At 42.2% G+C, this 20,758-nt stretch overlaps 1 protein-coding gene across 2 annotated transcripts in view; it reads right to left on the bottom strand.

Moving 5' to 3' along the window:
- The window catches only part of Mtmr10 (myotubularin related protein 10), a 52,446-nt gene extending 31,957 nt beyond the window's left edge, over window positions 1-20,489 (bottom strand). Inside the window, exons 1-5 of one of the 2 annotated variants that reach the window (XM_052161435.1) lie at window positions 20,155-20,489; window positions 19,601-19,661; window positions 9,944-10,080; window positions 7,690-7,762; window positions 6,965-7,107 (exon numbers count right to left, since the gene is read on the bottom strand). In XM_052161435.1, the coding sequence (XP_052017395.1) occupies window positions 6,965-7,107; window positions 7,690-7,762; window positions 9,944-10,080; window positions 19,601-19,661; window positions 20,155-20,214 (474 nt within the window). In that variant the 5' untranslated portion in view covers window positions 20,215-20,489. The remainder of the gene's footprint in view (window positions 1-6,964; window positions 7,108-7,689; window positions 7,763-9,943; window positions 10,081-19,600; window positions 19,662-20,154) is intronic. The other variant, XM_052161444.1, reaches the window with a different exon arrangement.
- Window positions 20,490-20,758: the final 269 nt, after the last annotated feature.

The raw sequence follows: 20,758 nt of genomic DNA on the forward strand, positions 1-20,758 counted from the left end.
TACTGTTCAGAAGTGTGATTACAAGCATGCATAGGTTATTGTTTGGCACAGGTACATATATACACTTGCCTATCCAGAGGATAGTCAGGTTGCAAAGAAGAAAGCCAGATGTACGTTGTTTTGCACTTTTCTCAACACAATGTTTTAAAAACCTATGCCCCAATTTCTAGCTTCTACTTGTAAGGGACTTTGAAAGGCTTCATAAGATCTCGTTGCATGTAAAATTATTCTTATTATATAAATATTCCCTAATTAATAATTTTTAAAGGCAAAAACCCACAGTTGGTTTATCTTCAATTGAAAGCACAGCGCTGGAAAAATCAGCCCCAGCTCTATCACATTAGCAAACAAAGTTCCCTATATTTATACCCATGGCTTAATGCCAAGAAGGAGTGTCAGGTTTCAGGACAAATGACATCCAGCAGGGTGTGCTCACACCTGCAATCCCATCAGCATTTTGAAGACTGGGACAGCATTACCACTTCCAGTCAAGGCTACAGAGTGAGACTGACTCGGGAAAACTGGGCCAGTGGGGCAGGCTAGTTCATACAATGCTTGCTGCTCGGACATAAAGCCCAGAGTTTGATCTCCCAAACCACAGCAAGAATGGAGGCCACTCGTCATCCAGAGGTGGGGGAGGAAGACAGGCAGAACTCAAGGCTCACTGGCCAGCCAGCCCAGTCTGCTATTTGGCAAATTCTAGGCCAGTCTCAAAAAAAAGGTAGATAGCTCCTGAGGTTGACCTTTGGCCTACACAGACACAGGGCAATACTGACTGGTTTGGTCTTTTGTTTTGATTTTTGTTTTTGAAGAGTTTTATTATGTAGCTCACGCTGCCTTTAGACTCTGTACTTTCCTTCTGAGCCTCCCAAATGCTGGCATATGTAACCATGACTGGCTGCCTCTCCAACTTTGTTCTCCTTTGGTGTTTTTGTTTTTAATTGTATGTGTGTATGCCTGCCATGTCCACAGAGTTCAGGAGACAGCATGAGATCCTCGAGAGCTGAAATCATAGACAGTCACAGGCTTTCCTCACATGGGTCCTCAAAACTGAACTCAGAAATGCACTCAGGTGCTCTGTGGTGAGAAGCACTTGCTGCTCTCCCAGAGGATCCAGGTTTGATTCCCAGCACCCACATGGAAGTTCACAACTGTCTATAACTCCAGTTTCAGGGGATCCAATGCTCTCTTCTGCCCTCTGAAGATACCAGAAACACATGGGGTACACAGACAAATATGCAGAAAAAACACTCTACAGCTAAAAATAAATTTAGAAAACCCAGTAAGCTCTGATACCCATACAAACTCTATATTCAAAACATGTAAACCAGAAAAAATTCTTCAACTTCATTCCCTGCTTCCCTGCTTCCCTTCATTTCTCTCATCACTGCACGAATGACAAGGAATGTATCTTTCCAGCCACAGGTAATACTTTTCTTTTTAAGACACTGGTAAAATATTTTTGTTAGAAGCTAGGCTTTGAGAAAGGACATATGAAGGCCTGGACTGTTTGGGTGGACAGTTCAGTGACCACAGACATGGAATGGATGTCCTAACCTGACAAGAACTTCCCGTGCTTGCTCACCAAGTGACTGTCCATGGGCACAGTAATTTTTCATGCTGTGACTGTCCCTCCACACTCATCCACTCCTGTCCTGCCTAGATTCCCACTCTGTAGGCAAAGAAGCTACAGCCTGCCCTTCTTTCCCAGCTTGAAAGCCTAGCACACTATGAAGGACCTATATCCCATCCCCACCCCACACATGCCCAGTGTTGGATACTTTTATGTCAACTTGACACAAGTTAACATCTGAGAGGACAGAGCCTCAATTAAGATAATGTTTCCATAAAAATCATCGTGTAGGAAAGCCTGTAGGATATTTTCTTAATTAGTGTTTGATAGGGGAGGGCCCAGCCCATTGTGGGTAGGGTAACCCCAGCTGGTGGTCTGTGCTGCATAAGAAAGTGAGGTGATCCTGCCGATCCATGAGCACTGGAGATCTTTCCATTTTCTGAGGTCTTTGATTTCTTTCTCTAGAGACCTGAAGGGCTTGTCACACAGATCTTTCACTTGCTTGGTTAGAGTCACACCAAGGTATTTTACATTATTTGTGACTATTGTGAAGGGTGTTGTTCCCCTAATTTCTTTCTTAGCCTGTTTATCCTTTGAGTAGAGGAAGGCTACTGATTTGTTTGAGTTAATTTTATATCCACTTTGCTGAAGCTGTTTATCAGCTGTAGTTCTCTGGTGGAGTTTTTGGGGTCACTTAAGTATACTATCATATCATCTGCAAATAGTGATATTTTAACTTCTTCCTTTCCAATTTATATCCCTTTGATCTCCTTTTGTTGTCTAATTGCTCTGGCTAGGACTTTGAGTACTATATTGAACAGATAGGGAGAGAGTGGACAGCTACTGGGATTGCTTCAATTTTTTCTTTAGTTTGATGTTGGCTACTGGTTTGCTATATATCACTTTTACTATGTTTAGGTATGGGTCTTGACTTCCTGATCTTTCCAAGACTTTTATCATGAAGGGACATTAGATCTTGTCAAATGCTTTCTCAGCATCTAAAGAAATGATCATGCTGTTTTTTTCTTTGAGTTTGTTTATGTAGTGGATTACATTGATGGATTTCCATATATTGAACCATCCCTGCATCCTTGGGATGAAGCCTACTTGATCGTGGGCTGTGATTGTTTGGATGTGTTCTTGGATTCGGTTGGTAAGAATTTTATTTAGTATTTTTGCATCGATGTTCATAAGAGAAATTGGCCTGAAGTTCTCCTTCTTTGTTGGGTCTTTGTGTGGTTTAGGTATCAGAGTAACTATGGCTTCATAATGTTGCCGAAAACAATTTACAGATTCAATGCTATCCCCATCAAAATTCCAACTCAATTCTTCATACAGTTAGAAAGAGCAGTTTGCAAATTCATCTGGAATAACAAAAAACCCAGGATAGCTAAAACTATTCTCAACAATAAAAGAACTTCTGGCAGAATCACCATCCCTGATCTCAAGCTATACTACAGAGCAATTGTGATAAAAATATGGTATTGGTACAGTGAAGGGCAGGTAGATAAATGGAATAGAACTGAATACCCAGAAATGAACCCACTCATCTATGGCCACTTGATCTTTGACAAAGGAACTAAAACCATCCAGTGGAAAAAAGACAGCATTTTCAACAAATGGTGTTGGTTCAACTGGAGATCAGCATGTAGAAGGATGCAATCAATCCATTCTTATTTCCTTGTACAAAGCTCAAGTCCAAGTGGATCAAGGATGTTGGTTCAACTGGAGGTCATCCATCCAGTGGAAATAAGACAGCATTTTCAACAAATGGTGTTGGTTCAACTGGTGGTCAGCATGCAGAAGAATGCAAATCGATCCATTCTTATTTCCTTGTACAAAGCTCAAGTCCAAGTAGATCAAGGGCCTTTACATAAAACCAGATACACTGAAACTAATAGAAAAGAAAGTGGGGAAGAGCCTCAAGCACATGGGCACAGGGGAAAAATTTCCTGAACAGAACACCAATGGCTTATGCTCTAAGATCAAGAATCAATAAATGGGACCTCATAAAATTAAAAAGCTTCTGTAAGGCAAATGACACTGTCAATAGGACAAAATGGCAACCAACAGAATGGGAAAAGATCTTTACCAGTCCTACATCCGTTGGGGGGGCTAATATCCAATATGTATAAAGAACTCAAGAAGTTAGACTCCAGAGAACCAAATAACCCTATCAAAAAAATAGGGAACAGAGCTAAACAAAGAATTCTCAACTGAGGAAACTCAAATGGCCAAGAAGCACCTAAAGAAATGTTCAACCACCAACCAAAGAGTACAAAAGGAGGGAGGGACCCATGGCTCCAGCTACATATGTAGCAGAGGATGGCCTTTTCAGACATCTATGAGAGGAGAGGCCATTGGTCCTGTGAGGGCTCAAAGTCCCAGTGTAGAGGAATGCTAGGTCAGGAAAGTGGGAGAGGGGGTTGGTAAACAAGGGGAGGGGGGAGGGGATAGGAGGTTTTTGGATGGATAATGAGGATAGGGGGTAACATTTGAAATGTAAATAAAGCAAATATCTAATAAAAAAAAAAAACAATAACCCTAACCCTAACAATGAATTCATGAAATTCTTAGGCAAATGGATAGAACTAGAAAATATCATCCTGAGTGAGTTAACCCAATCACAAAAGAACACACTCACTGGTATGCACTCACTGATAAGTGGATATTAGCCCAGAAGCTCAGAATGCCCAAGACACAATCTACAGACCACATGAAGCTCAAGAAGAAGGAAGAACAAAGTGTAGATACTTCGGGTTAAAAGGGGGTACAAAATACCCATGGGAGGAGATATAGAGACAAAGTGTGGAGCAGAGACTGGAGGAAAGGCCATCCACAGACTGCCCCACCTAGGGAATCCATCTCATATACAGTTACCAAACCCAGAAACTACTGTGGATGCCAACAAATGCTTGCTGGGAAGAGCCTGATATAGTTGTCTCCTGAGACAGCCTCTGCCAATGTCTGACAAATACAGAGGGGGATGCTCACAGACAACCATTAGATTGAGCACAGTGTCCCCAATGGAGGAGCTAGAGAAAGGACCCAAGGAGCTGAAGGAGTTTGCAGCCCCACAGGAGGAACAACAATTTGAACCAACCAGTACCCCCAGAGCTCCCAGGGACTAAACCACCAACCAAAGACTACACATAGAGGGACCCATGGCTCTAGCCACATATGTAGGCTATGTAGGACCCATGGCTCTAGCCACATATATAGGAGGGCCTTATCAGACATCAATGGGAGCAGAGGTCCTTGGTCCTGTGAAGGCTCAATGGTTGAGTGTAGGGAATGCCAAGATGGAAGAAGGAGTATGCAGGTTGGTAAGCAGAGGAACTGGGAGGGGATAGGGCGTTTTCAGAGGGGAAACCAGGGAAAGGGATACCATTTGAAATGTAAATAAAGAAAATAGCTAATTTTAAAAAAAGAAGAAGAAAGCAGAATGAGCAAGTCTTGAGGAGCAATCCAGTAAGCAGCACCCTCCCATGGCTTCTGCATTAGCTCCTGCCTCCAGGTTCCTACCCGGCTTGAGCTCCTGTCCAACTTCCTTCAATGATGGACTACCATGAGGAGTATAAGCCGAGTGAACCCTTTGCTCCCAACTTGCTTTGTATATGGTGTTTCATCACATAGGAACTCTAACCATGACACCCCAGAAGCGTGTAACTACTGAAAAATAAAAACTTCCTCATAGAACGCACACCAAAACATAAGCAGCAAGTAGTCTAGAACAACCCAAATAATTATGACATCCATTCACTAAATTTGTCATCTGAAAAATATAGTAAGAGTGGGAGAGCTTCAAACTTCCTGAAAGAAATTTAGGCCAACTCTGGATTTCAAGGTAAAATACTCTAACCTGACCTCATGAGTCTGTGGTAACCCTACTCTCAACAAGCTGCACATCTTGGTAACGAAGTTTTCATTGCTTCTAGCTTCTGTGGTCAATGAAATTATAAGCACATATTTAAGTTTGAGAAAATGATTTGGCTAAATATTTTACATGCAGTGTTCTATTTAATCAGTCCTAAAGTCTTTCTACACAAGAACAGGCACACTGAATGCAAAATGCCAAAATCACAAACAGCAGAATCCAACCACTGAGAAGGCCCTTAAAGTTACCAAGTTGAATGTTCATGATAGATGGTTATGTCAACTGTGGGTAAGGACATTTGCTCAGAAACCCTGCTGACACTCAGGTCACAGTACCAGCAGCCACACAGTCTTAGATAGCTATCTCATGCTTCCGTTCCACATATCTACCACCTCCTCATCAGAGGATGTGAAGACATCCAGCTGCCTTGAGATATTTCTGACAGCCTTAACTGGCAACAACAGGAATTTTCCTGCAGTCTACTGAACATGGAAAACAAATGCACCCATGGTAAGATAGCTTCAGTTCTAGCCCATCAGGAAGGACACTGCCTGCTACAGGGGAGCAGACTTTCTCCCTGGAATTCTCTTAACTTTATATGTCTTCTTCATCAAACTAAACAGAGGTGTAGGTGGCCTACCAGCTTCATTCTACTGGCAAAGCTAAAACAAAGAACCAGAGAAATGGTTTCTGCTCTTAACTTTTACTCCACGAGTAAATGAGACATTCCCCAGAAGCCAAGGGGGAAATTGGTCAATTAAAAAGTATCTGGCTTTGAGTTGCCCCTGTGTTCCAAATGAATTCGATAAGGCTTCTTTAAACTACTACTTATCACTAGGTCCCTCCTACAACTACCCATTTACCCAATTCGTACAAAGCCAGAATCTACTTTTTACTTGATTCACAAAGTTCTCTGATCCTAAAATTAAAGCCTCACTAATCACAATAATAGTAGATCTCCAACTTTTTTTTAGCCAAGAAAAGAACTGGCCAGTAGTAGTCATAAAGGAGAAAATATACTCATTTCTTCATATATACATAAATACACACACACACACACACACACACACACACACACACACACACATATATATGTCTTTAATATTTTAGTAGCTGAAAAATACCCAGATTACTTTAAAGTATCTATGAACTTATACAAGAAAATAGTTCCTTCAATATGTTTGACTTCAGTTTTTTACTTAAAGAGATAGCTAATAATAATTTCTCCTAAAAAGCCTAAGCAATTAAGACATGCACACATGGCCAGGAGAGGCTTGCACAGGTAAGGGTGCTTCCAGCTACACCTCAGGACTACAGTTCTCTCCTTAGGACTCACATAGTAGAAATAAAGCCTGCCTACAGTAATTGGCCCTTGGACAACCACATGTGTGCATGTATGTATATATATATAATAAATAAATGAAATTAAAAACACTTATATTTAAAAGGCAATTTTCACTGATTAAAAATGGCAAAATATAGAATTCAAAACTGACAAAGCTTAACAACATTACCTTCTTGGCACTTTCAGGACCCGACTCATCAAAGCGAAATCTGACAATTCGGAAGTCTTTACAATAAATAATTAATTCTGTTGGATTGAATTTCAGCTTCTGGTTGGGACCTAGGACTTTCTGTTTCCTCTTGTGGTCATTCACTGAAGAAGAAGAAAAAAGCAACAAAGTTCTTTCCTAGTGCTCTTTAGCATTTCTAAGCAGCCTCTCCGCAGCTGAGAGTACCAAGCCGCCACTGCTGGAGCAGACCCCATTGCTGGGGTCCTGCCTGTGGCTCCTAGAACTTTGGAAGGTCAGCTCTAACTTTGATTTTGGAGATACACTGATACACTTAATGATGCAATTTGTAATTAAAAATAGAACACAATTTATAAACTAAAAAAAAAAAATCCTATCTCCATTTTACAAGCATTTCTTGACTTCTCAGTTGAGTTCTTCGGACTTAAAAAGGACTAAATGCAAAAGTAAGTCTACAGAAATAAAAATCCAACTCAAATATTTGAGACTTTGGCCCTTTAAGGAATACTTCTGGATTTCAATCAACTTTTAGAGGCGCATTCCATTTTATGAATTGATCTCCCTGTGCTTTCCAGGCCAGCCTTGAGCTTTGGAACTCAAGTGACCCTCTTGCCTCAGCCTCTCAAGTGGCTCCCAGATATCCTATATGTGTAGCTATCACATGCAGGTGCAACTTTTAGAGTGAGCACATGCAGAATACTACATACCTGTGACAATCTGTTCAATACATGTCAAAGGAACATCATGTTCTCCAAGAAGAAGGTTTCTGTAATGGAATTTCTGAAATAAAAAAAAAAATGTTAATCCTATGAATTCTTTTCTCAATGGCATTAAATTGGTAATAACATGTCTTCTGTTTAATGTGATAAGAAATTCAGTATACCATTTCCAAGGAGCACAAAAACCTTTGCTGTGCAGCAAGGGCCATCCAAAGGAAATGGCATCTGATGGCCCAGGTCAGCAGGAAGCAGAGGTAAAGGACCCATGCTGTGATTTTTGAGATAGGGTTTCACCAGGTATCCCAGGATGGTTTTTAACTCCTGAGAACTCAGCTGCCTGAGTACTAGGATTATAGGCACAGGTTACCACACCTCGCTCCCACACTCTTATTCCAACGAAGGAAATTAAAATGTCTACCACAATGCTACTATAATATCTAAGAGATGTAATGTGATCATTAGTTTATAGGCAAACAAGTGCATACCTAGTTTTAGATGAATCTGTCACAAAATAATGAAAGAATGAGGGCTCTTAGGTCATCAGATTTTAAGGAGTAAAATCATATTAGAGTTTTATGATACAGAGTTAGTGTGGGAAGTGACTTTTGAGAACATAATGACCACTAATTTTTTTTTAAAAAAGACGTGTCTGTTTTGAGACAGCGGATCTTGCTTGGGTTCACCTTAAAACTGTGATTCTTCTGCCTCAGTTTCCAAGTACAATAACCTTAGGAAAAGCTTTGGGGCTGGAGATATAGGTAGAAGTCCTGGGTTGGATTCTCAGTAACAATATTCTGGCAAAGTGGAACATATTTGTAATCCCAGGATTCAGGAGGCAGGGGCAAAAGAATCAGAAGTTCAACGTCATTCTCAACTACACATGGAGTGTGAGGCTAGCCTGGGGTACATGAGAGCCTGTAAAAAGTGAGAAGCAGACAGAGAGAAAGTGGCAGCTCACCTCCTAGCAAATACTTCCTATCACTTTCAAACTGAAACCTTAACAGCTGTCAGTAGAGCACTGGTTGATCACTGGTCCTGGCTCTAAGCTACTGCAGGTATAGGGTTCCCCTGCTCACTGAATGAAGTCTGCAGCTAGAGATCTTTCAATGAAGCCAAAAGCAAAGGGAAAACTCACATCCACATCAGATGAGCTAGTATCCCTGCATACCAAGCATTGTTAATGCCTTAAGTTTGGTCTAAATATAATTCAAGAGATTAACACATACATGAATATACAGAAAATATTGAAAAATTAGTGAATGACCACATGAGATACCTTGTTCTGGAAAGACTCAGTGAAGCAGTATAGGGCAAAACCAGAACGGGGAAGTGGGAAGAGGTGGGTGGGAGGACAGGGGGAGAGAAGGGGGCTTATGGGACTTTTGGGGAGTGGGGGGCTAGAAAAGGGGAAATCATTTGAAATGTAAATAAAAAATATGTCGAATAAAAAAATACATACAGATCACTCAAATAAATGCTTGTGTTATTAAAGAAACATTTTTCAATTAAGTTTCTGGGAAAAATGAGCAGTTAGTTAAAAAAAACAAGCAAACAAATCAGTAAAATGTTCACCATTTATAATATCATATGCCAATTAACTAAGTTTTTCTCATGGTTAGTCAAAAAGAATATTTTTTAAATACATTTCTAAAGATGAAGGAAAAAGTAACTCCCCTACTGAAAAAGATATATACCCAGTAATCCCCAAGGGTAAATAAAGCAAGGTGACGTAAAGTCATCTTACTAAGCTTGCTGTGAGGGGTAACCAAGTCCTTGGGCGGCAGAGGCAGGAGTTCAAAGGCAGCATGAACTATGCAGGGAGATTCTGCAGAGTGGGCAGCACCCAACAGCAGAGCATGTACAAAGACCCTCACCTGAACTCTACTGTTACACCAAAGGAAAGCAAGCCAGCAATCACAAACCCACACACTCGAGTCTTCAGGCAAAGTTGGGACATTCTCCTTCACTACATTTTGACTTTTTAAAATATTTTTATTAGTTCTTTAAGGACTTTGTACAATGTATTTTGGTCACATTCATCCGTCACTCAGCTCCTCTTGCCTACCCACACAAATGTGTGTCCTCTTGCTAAGTCTGTCAGTTCCACTGTTTATAGAGTATAATTCCAACATTAATGAGTTGTTGATGGTTCTTACCGTTTTCCAAATCTTTTATTTATATAACAGCATATTCTGCTTACAGTTAAAGCCCTAACATAATTAAACAGTACACAAGTAAATACCTGTAATGGCATTGGGTCATCTGTAATAAAGGAAATTTTGAAGTTACTGCATATCAACTTGCCCCACAAATCATACTGGCTCGTGTCTGTTGCGATGCATTTTCTCACAAAATTGACTTCATTTACAACAATTTCTCCTAAAAAGAAAAAAAAAATCAGAGTGAGCCAAACACTATAGCGACAATCCCTGGAACCACTGTGAGCTTGTGCAGGGCTTCATGGCTGCTGGTGGCCGAAGGCATGATTGTGAAGAGGAGCTGCCCCGGCTGCTGGCATCACCAATGCGATGGGCTACAGAATGAGGCCCAAAAAGCTCTGGGGTCTGAGCCCACAGAACCAGCAAGGAGACCTCAGCTGTTCTGCTGCCTCAAGTTAGCCAGCCCTCAAGGCATTCCTGAGACAGGTGTGATGGATATCTGGGTTTATTAAGATGTGACATTCGCTAACATTCATGTCTTTGACCATTCTGTAAGGGACGAGAACCAGCATCCAGTTTTATCTGCTTTAAAGTACACTTCATGAAACCTTTGTACTCAAACTGTAACAGAGTAAACAGTAAAACTTTAAAATCACGTTTGAGTTAAAAGGAAAGACTGGAAAAACAAATATTAGAAACCACAGCAAGAGCTCACCCATGCTTTGGAAAGGAGTAATTTCTCTAAAGGAATTTATAACGAGATCATCAGTTTAAGATCTGCAATGCGATTAGACAAGGCACAGTTTAAGCTATCAGTCTCTTTGGTCAATGGCAGAAAGCCAGGATACAATCTGTTTTGCACTTTCTATTATCAGAAAACTGTTTTCATAGTGATGCCCAGAACCTGTTTGCTGACAATCCCCAAACACCTCATTCATGTAGAATGGAACTTTGGTCTCAAAACAATCCTCTCCAACAAAAATGTTAACAATAAGTTGAGTGACAATGAATAAATTTGACTCAACGCTCTTAAAAATTCATAAGGCTAATTTTAAGAACAGCCGCTAATATTTACTTGAGGATTTAATTCATACGCTCATGTCAAATTCCTGGCTCAAATCATTTGAGAAAATTTCCATCGTGAATACAAGCTTCCTTCACATGGCTTAAGGCCCTGAATGCCAAGTCCTGCTCAGCTGCCCTCCTCGCCCTCCCGCTGCAGCCACAATGGCCTTCTGTGAACCTCTTTTACATACCACACTGCTTCCATTTATGGGTCTTTGAACACACTCCTGTCTTGGAAGAGTCTTTCAGACAGTGACTGTGCTAAAGAATGCCTTAAAATACATCTTCCTGCCTAGATTAAATCCCCTAAGCACAGTACTATAGACTTGGAATTAATTGCACTGCTCATCACAGCTACAGCCTGACACATGTTCACTTTTTATGTTCATGCTTGCCTCAGTCAGGATTATATATTCAGTGGTGGTGGGAAACACATCTTGTTGAAACTGCAGTGCATACAACAGTATCTACTACATGTTTGTGGCTGTTAAGAAAGTGCTGAATAAAGAACTGAAATCAATTCAGTGCCTCTGTTTACAGAAAAGGAATAAAATTAGTGATATGAGTGGATAAAAACATAAATTACTTATAACCATCATTTTGAATCAGATGTGGTGGTGTTACCCAGCACTAAGGAGGCAGAGGCAGAAGGATCCAGAGTTCAAGACCAGTCTGAGTACACAGTGAGACTGTCCCTAAAATGCAATAGCTGGGGACACAGCTGGGTGTTAGACCATGTACAAAGACCCTAAGTTAGATCAACAGCAAAACAAACCAACAAATAAACCACCAAACTTCCTAACTATTTCTATAGTAAGCTGGTTCTCTCTAGCTTAGTTTGTAATGTGAGTGAGGGACAGTCCCAGCAGATAACCAGCAGCTGTGAAACTCAAGCTGCCCTGAGTGGAGCAAGACCAGTAACTCCTCTGGTCCAGCAGCCAGCTGAGTTGGGAAGATGAGGACTGTTTGGGTATGCAAAGACAACGTAATCACAGACCTGCCACAGCTGTCCCCCAACACAGGGAATAGTATAATCTAGGACTGGTGGCTCCTCAGTGCTTGTCCCGATTGATTCTTTACACAGTCTATATGAAAGGAGGGCAAATGTTTTCTCTACTACAAAGATCAGGCACTTGGCACCCAAATGGTTAAATAATTTTCATACTAAGACTTTAAAAACAGAAATAAATGTGAAACTTATCAAGAGTCTCTCAGCATCCATGGGCATTGGTTCTCAGACCCTGTGAACATAAAGTTCTTTATATACATGGTGGGGTGGGGCATTGCATACAACTTATCCACAGTCTTTAAAGCATCCTGGATGCTTTGAAGTACCTAATAAATGTAAGTGCTGTGTTGCTACACAGTATTCAGGGAATAAGGACAAGAACACAACTGCATGTTCAGTACCCATGATTAGAAGATTTGCCACCAAGAGTTGGCTGATTCCACAGATTTGGAACCCAGCCACAAACGCCTTCTGTCCTTGTTTCTACAAACTTTCATAAATGTACATGTGTTGTACTGGCTTGGAATAAGTACCAACATTGAATTAAAGACTCATTGTTGTTCCTAACTACATTTTAATGAGAAACAAATGAAATTTTCTACAATGCCTTCCATAGAGAGCTTATCACCTACCTTATTAATCTGGGCTATTGAATAGCTAACCATTTTCCCAGTCTTAGCTGTCAATTATAAGACATATAACTGAACTAATTATTTCTACTGCAGACAGAAGTCACCTTTTTGTTACCCAAACTCACACTGCCCACCCCTCAAAAAATTCACCTGAACTAGGACTCTGCAAACAATGCTACAAAGACAAGAGCAGCACCATGTATGATTCATTCATATTTGCCTGCATGTTACACTCAAATAAAAACCACCTAAAAACAACAGAGTCAAGTCACACTGTAGGGTTTGCTGAGAAGGGAAGCAGAAGCACTCATGGTAAGAAATGGAGAAGGGGCTTCTGGACTAGGACACTGGGGCTGAGCTAGTATCATCTGCCAATTCATTCATTCTGTCTGTCTGTCCACCTGCCCATCCATCCATCCACCCACCCACCCACCTACCATCTCTCCTCAGCCTCACAGCAGCCCTTCTCTAGCCACTGGATTCCTAGGCAGCAGGAGTAAGCCTTGAGCCTGCTAACGCAGTGAGGATGAGACAAAGGAAGAGCAGTTGAGGGTGATAGCCCCATGGGATAGTAAACTGTAGCCCCTGGGCTACACAGATGCCTTTGTAAATACTCTTTTATTGAAATTTTATTCTTGTGCTGCTTTTGGCTGCTTCATAGCATGAGGTGAAGACTGAGTACTTGTAACATAAACTTAGCCCAGAAAACCTACAATATTTATTGTGTGGTACTTTACAGGAAAAAAAGAGAAAAGAAACATAAAGAGAATAGTCTCGAAATGGTATAGAAAGGCAAAATTTTAATCTCCAAGAACAAAAAGGATCATGTATGTTGTCTTTAATTCCTCATGCAATTAAAAAAGCAATATATGTCTGGTAAATAGAAATAAAACTTCCCATAAATTACAGTCCGGAAAACAGTTCAGGGCAAAATCTTCTATAATTCAGCACATGACTTAAAACAGGGGGACCGATTCTCTGTACCAGTTCCCTGTTACAGAAAGCCTTCCCTGGGTATGAGGCTTACAGCACTAAAGATAGTATGGGATGAGCTGTCACCAGTCATTCACCCTAGTTTTATACATTGTAACTGCAAGTCTGAGCTATGTATTAGGTAAACAAAATGTGTGGTGCTGCCACTGGTGGTGACCCTACAGAGCATACAACACAAAAAAAGGCCTATCATCAGGCATCACACCCAGGAAGGGCAGCACCCAGGAAGGGCAGCACACAGTGGGGGCAGAACCAGGGTTCCAGTGCAGGTCTTAGGAAAGGACCAGGATGAAGTAATGAACAGGAAAGTGACTACAGAGTGTGTGATCACAGTAACAAAGACCCAAATAATGAATAAAGTATCTGGGAGGCAGCAAAGAGCCAGATTGACTTAGTAAGGTAGAGTTTATTTGAGAAGTTAATAAAGCATTTAAGCACCAGTGGGAAGACTGTATGAGGAGTTAGCATCATGCTGGTCTGAGGAACTTAGCAGGAACATAAGAAATGGACAGCTGAGCCAGGTGATGGTGGCGCACGCCTGTAATCCCAGCACTCTGGGAGGCAGAGGCAGGCGGATTTCTGAGTTTGGAGGCCAGCCTGGTGACAGTCAGTCCAGGTGAGTTCCAGGACAGCCAGGGCTATACAGAGGAAACCCTGTCTCAAAAAAACAAAACAAAACAAAACCAAAAAAGAAAAAAGAAAACAAAAGAAAAAGAAATGGACAGCTGTAAACACATGGCACCTCCAGGTGATGGTCAAGCCAGATGCTTATGGAAGTAAAATCCTGCCAAGCTCAGTCTGTCATCTAGGTAGCCATCTTTAAATGGGTATTACATGAGCTCTTTAAAAGACAGTTTTGTTTTATGTTTTGCCAGAGAGTGACTTACAACCCAACAGCGGAAATGAGACTTAGGGTGAGGCAGAAGACAAGAACAATATCAAAACGGCACAAGCAATGGATATATGAAAACAAATTAGGACAGCTGCATACCGTCTGTTCTCAGGCTGTTCTCAGCTTCGCATGCCTGCGTTACCGGCCTAGCAGCCATCTCTGGACCTCAGTGCCTTTGGTTTGTACTGGGCTAGGGCAAGAATGAGCTGAGCTGGCAGGGCTTTCAGGACAGTGGCCTAAGCTTGGCTGACACAAACAGTTCCTGGGACAGTTCGCTGACAATCCATGCTGAGCCCCAAATCTGGTTCAGGTGACTCTCCTGAGTTCTCACATTCTTCGTTATCCTCCACAGCACTTTCCCCAAAGATCAGAAATTGTGTTAGGGCAGAATCTACCTGCCCCACCACCTTCCCAAAACAAAAACAGATGAAAACCAAGCAATCCATTACAGTTAGTCACTGCCTTTCAGTCTTCCTCCTCCCAGCTTGGGGCAGGAGGGGAGCAAAGGTCATCCATCGGCCCTACTCACTGGAATCTTACATCCCAAACACAAAGCAGCCCGAGCTCTACCAGCCACTCCTCAGCAAGGCCAGTCACTACCTCTTAAGACAGTCCACTTCGAGTAGCTGAAATTAAAAGTTCTTCCTCAAGCTGGGTCAAAATCTGTCACTGCTGTGAGGAAAGCGGAGCTGAAGACGTGGCTCTTTTCATGCTGCTAGAGAATTTTCTCTTGACTGGCATTCAATCTGCCCTCCACACTTCCAAAGCATCAATCTGTATGCTAAAGTCACCAACGTAGCTAGGTGGGCCATGCTGCTTAGTGGCTGACAGCAGAGTATGGGGGTCAGGCACAGCAGACTCTCTGCCTTGGCAGGTTATGTAACACTGGGCGGCTGTGAGGATTGACCTCTAAGGTATATCAGTCAAGGATTTGAGCTCAGGTATCAGAGGCATGCCTGGAGCAAGGTTAGCAACAGGGAAATTCTGCGCTCTGTGTTAGCTGGATATCGAGGACAACAAAGGCCAAAGGCCTGAACACTCATGCTATTTCCTCAATATTCCTCATTTGTTGGCATGGGTTTTCTGGAACTGCAGTACAGGTACTGCCACCAAACACCTTCCTTAGTATGAACCTGGGCATATGTGGGAGCAGAGCTGCACTGTGAGGACCCAGTTATGACTGGATAGAGTTGGCTTAGAACAATTTGTCAAAAGGAGACCCATTTTGAAGGATGGTGGGAGGACACCTATACAGATCAAATAACTGGTCATCTCTGCACAGTGCTCGCTAAACCATACTGACAATAATTTCATCCTGCAGTTTCCAGTTTACATTCCAAACCACTCTACACAAAAACAATTTGGGGGTGGGGGAGAGGCTAGTGAGATAGCTCATCGGTTAAGAGCACTGACTGCTCTTCCAAGGTTCTGAGTTCAAATCCCAGAAACCACATGGTGGCTCACAACCATCCGTAATGAGATCTGATGCCCTCTTCTAGTGTGTCTAAAGACAGCTCAAGTGTACTTACATATAATAATAAATAAATCTTTGGGCTAGATTGAGAGGGGCTGGAGTGAGCAGAGGTCCTGAGTTCAATTCCCAGCAACCACGATGGCTCACAACCATCTATACAGCTACAGTGTACTCATGTGCATAAAATAAATAAATCTTAAAAAAAAAAAACAATTTAGGAGACCAAAACAGAGTTCCTAACTTTGTACATCAAAGAAGTTAGGAGTCAGCACAATATTTAAATCAAATAACTTCAAACTGATGGGGAAAAAAAGTTTCATATTCCTAAATTTTCTTTTGACCATGGCCTAGCAAAAACACCACTTGAGACCATGAGCACAAGGGCCTGGAATGCCAGCCCTTGGGAACTACGGCCAGGGGATCATTGATCCCAAGGGTTTGAGACCAGGATAGACAATATTATTTTAACCAATCAAATAGGTAGGTAGGTAGGTAGGTAGGTAGGTAGATAGATAGATAGATAGATAGATTGATTGATTGGTTGATTGATAGGTAGATAATAGATAGACAGACAGACACAGATGATTGCCCTAAACATCACTCAGGCCCTACCTGGAATCTGGAACCACTTATCAGACCACAGCCTCCAGATTGACTATTCATCGGGAACCTTTCCCTTCTACACAAAACCTGGATAGTCTTCATAAGTTCCCATACATAAATACATAGAGTTACAGACACAACTGTAACACTCTGAACTTTCTAAAAGCATGCGGATGACTGACATCTATACAGTAAGACAGCGGGATTCCCATGGCGAGGTATGACAGAGACTGCGGACTCAGGTGTAACTAAGCTGACACAGCGTTATACTCTATTACAGGTTCAGATGCAATGCTCTTGAGGTGTCCAGCATGAATTAGCAGTATTTCTCCTCCTAAATCCAGGAGTTGGTGTTTGCATGCAGGCACGCCTCAGGTGACAGTTTAAGTAGGGTGTGGTCCTACAGCTCAGTCATTCACTCAGTGATAGCATAGTGTCACATTTCAGGTACTGTGCTAAGATGTCAGGATCACAAAGCTGTATTTGATACAATCCCCATCTCAAAGAGCTTTGTGAACCAGGAAAGTTGAAAATTACTAACATAAACCAGAACCTAAATTCAATTACTCATCATTTTCTTCAATTTTCTTTACTTCATAAATGATGGGGAGCATTTTAAACTTGGCATTAAGGCTCAATGGAGCACATGATCAAGGCACACAAGTAAACAATTGATTTTGTGTTCTAATTTTCATCTGCTTATTGAATTAAAAGTTCAAACTTCGGGCAACTGAAGTAGGATATCCTTGGACCTAAGGCAGTAAGCCAAAACGTAGTGTGTGATACTATAGCACTGAACAATTACTTCTTGTTCTTTGTACCTGGGTAAAGAAAGCCACAGGAGACTTGAGAACATTTGCTCTTGCCCCAGACAGCAATGAAGGCCAGAACTGTATTAGCCAAGCCCTCAGTAAAAAGAGCTCTCCTAGCTTAGGTCTTTATGGTTTGCTCCCTGTCATTTTTGTGGTGGTGGGGACCAAACCAGTGACTTGTACGTACTAAGCATGTTAAGCACATACTCTACCACACACAATACTTTCTACTTCTTTTCCAGATTACATGTGTAGAGTACTATGTTGTAGGCTGAATAAATACAACTGGGGTTTTAGCAGTAATTGCAGATTTGACATTAGAGTTAAGGCAGGAAAAGGAGACCAGAATAGGATGCTTAGCCAAAACACAATCTCAAAGAGCACTGGGGAAGCGAGCACACGACGGCAAGAACAGCCGGGATTAGGCAAGGGGCAAGACTTTACAATCAGCATCAGCTCAGGCTTCTGTAGATCCGGATAAACGAGGAGCAAAGAGAAACTGGGCAGCAATCAGAGTTACCATTCATGCAAGTATAGTTTACATGTGACATGAACTTTCATGCAAGGAAAATTAATACGAGTCAGGAAGTTTCTTAACCGGCATTGAATAAAAGACACTGTTACTTCTAAGAAAAGTATACTACTCGCAGTCAGAAATGGTATCATCATCATCATTATTTTGGTAATTTCAAAGACTAATTCACTAAGGAAATTCTTCAACCATATTCATACTCACACTTTTCCTAAGCATTGCTTAAGTTTAAAAGCTAACTTAAAAAAACAAAACATGAGCATTTATAGTAAGCCTCTATTGTGTTTTAGTGTCAGAGCACAGAATTGCTGAGGAGGGGTCAGGCTGACTAGGAACAGGGCAGTTCAGAGTGAAGGCAAAGTCCAACACCTCCCAGCCAGTCCGTCAACACACATACTGCTTCCCTGACTGTCTCTAAAATGCCTGCAGTGGTGAATACCAACACGGTGCACACACACGGGGCAAGGGTTACTCAGCACTGCTGCAGCTCGGTCAGGACCAGCAGAAAGGGTTCATTAGTAAACACTGTGTGAAAGACACTAAAGAAAGCCAGAAAAAATATAACTCTAGTCGTCTAAAAGAACTGTTAAGAGTTGACATCTACCATGCAGAACCAAATTTGTTCATCTCTACTTATGATGTATTTTAAGTTTCCACATTTGTTAAGTTCCTATCAATGATCTTAACTCTCTTATTTAAATAATGATTTTGAGATTTTTTTTTCTGACATAGAAAACTGGTATTTGATCATGGTTTAACCTTAGGATAGATAGGCCTTCCTAAATGTCTGGCTATTTACCCCAATAATCTTATTAAAAAGTTGATTTTTATTGTGTAATTGTTACACAATTCAAAAATAGTAATCAAATAATAGTTTTTCTACATTGTAAAGCTGTTTACTATGAATTCCTACTTCTATTTGTAAGGTCTCCATCTAAGGTAAATTTGTTCTTAACAAGTGATTCCCAACCTCAGAATGACCCTATAAGGTACACTCACCACAAACACACACACACACACACACACACACACACAGAGAGAGAGAGAGAGAGAGAGAGAGAGAGAGAGAGAGAGAGAGAGAGAAAAGCAATGCCTGGAGGCATTCTGGTTGTACTGAGGACAACACAGCTAGTTGGCAGAAGATGGGGTACCACTCTCATGGAACAGATAGAAGTCAAAGATGTAGAAATGGCTGTCAGCTCAGGACAGCTCCTCACACAACAAAGAATTGCCCAGCTGGAAAGGCCAATAGTGTCTCTACTGGGAAACAAAGTTCTAAACTGAAACAAGCAAATTTGCAGACAGCTGACAACTTCAAAAGACAATTACACAGTAAGTCAATGTCTGCTAAGCTTTGTCATTATCTCAGAACACAGAGATGCTTTTCATACTACCAAAACACATTAAAATGATGATTTCATTATTAATCATAATTTCATTAGGTGGTAACACATATGTAGAGCAAAAGAACTTTCACTACCCAAGCAATTAGCTACTTCTTTCAAAACTAACCTTTCAGGAGACAGAAAAGAAATGAGGTAGTTGTGCTCTTGAAAGTCTTCTATTGTGCTTTAAACTTTTCGAGACAAACATCAATTATATCTAGCCAACTCTCTACTCACTTAAGTTTTTTAAATGGAGAAAGTTAAAAATAATGGAAACTAGGTAACTACACAATACTATTCCGTGCAATCTCAGTCCAAAGCACATTCAAATTCTGAAATTTACCTGGCAAAAGAACTGGCTCCAGTTTCTTAATCTTCGGTTCGGAACTGATCTTATCGTCAGTCTGAAATACAGGAACAAAATAAAGCAAAATCCAAATACCGCCCTGTCACAAGATACTAAGGCAAATTTTCTAAGCGATGACACATGCAATAGACATATATCCCTTACTTAAAACTCTTTCAAGTCCAAATAGAGAACGTTTTAAGATCTACTCATCGACTTGAGAGTCTCACAATAAACATATTTACAACAGCCAAAGCCGCTTTTAAGAATTCACAGGCACTAGACAGGTAAGCTCTGCGAGGTGTCCACCGCGCTGCAACCATCTGGCAGTCACAGCAGGATCGGTGCCAGCCCCGAAGGGAGGAAAGAAATGCAGCTTGGACAGTCCCTACGATCTCGTCACCAGGCAGGACTAGGGACCGCAGGACTTCGGCCAGAGAATGGCCGCCGCGGAGCTTTACAAGTTTCTACTGCGCCCGTGGCTCCCGGGAGGCGCGCTTGTCCGCGCCTCGTCTGGGTCCCGAGCTGCCCGCGGAGTCGCGAGCGTTTACCTGGGGCGGCGGCAGGAGGTAGGACCTGAAGCTGGGTCTGGGCGGCTTGAGAGAGAACATGGTGCCGCCGCCTGTGCGCCCCGGCCCTGTGGCCGGCCAGATGCCTCCCGGTTCAGGGTTCCCGGTGCAGCTGCCCAGGCCGGGTCTGCGGCCCGCCCCGCCCCGCCGGGCGGACTGACGGGCGGGGACCGACGAGGCCGAGCGCCCGCCCGAAATGGGCGGCTCCTGGAGGAGCCACGCCCATCCCCGGAAGCGGCGCGCGGAGCTGCAGTCAAAGCTCTCGGTCTCTAGGCCGCACTGTCACGGAGCGCGACGCTGGAGTGGGTCGCCACGGGGCCCCGAGAGGCCATCTTGAGAGCGCTCTTCTACGGAGGCCCGCAGGGGTCACGGAGACTTTCACGGACCTACTGCGACTCACGAGGGTCATGCCAGCCTCGCGAAGCTGCAATGGCCTGTGGTGGGCTGTGTGCAACTACTATCCCAGGACCCCAGTCCTCAGGCTCCTGAGCTACTAGCATAGTGTGTGTGTGTGTGTGTGTGTGTGTGTGTGTGTGTGTGTGTGTGTGTGTGTGTGTGTGTGTGTGTCTGTGTGTGTGTCTGTGTG

The sequence above is a fragment of the Apodemus sylvaticus genome, chromosome 1 (genome assembly GCF_947179515.1).
Source record: "Apodemus sylvaticus chromosome 1, mApoSyl1.1, whole genome shotgun sequence".
Lineage (NCBI taxonomy): Eukaryota > Metazoa > Chordata > Mammalia > Rodentia > Muridae > Apodemus > Apodemus sylvaticus.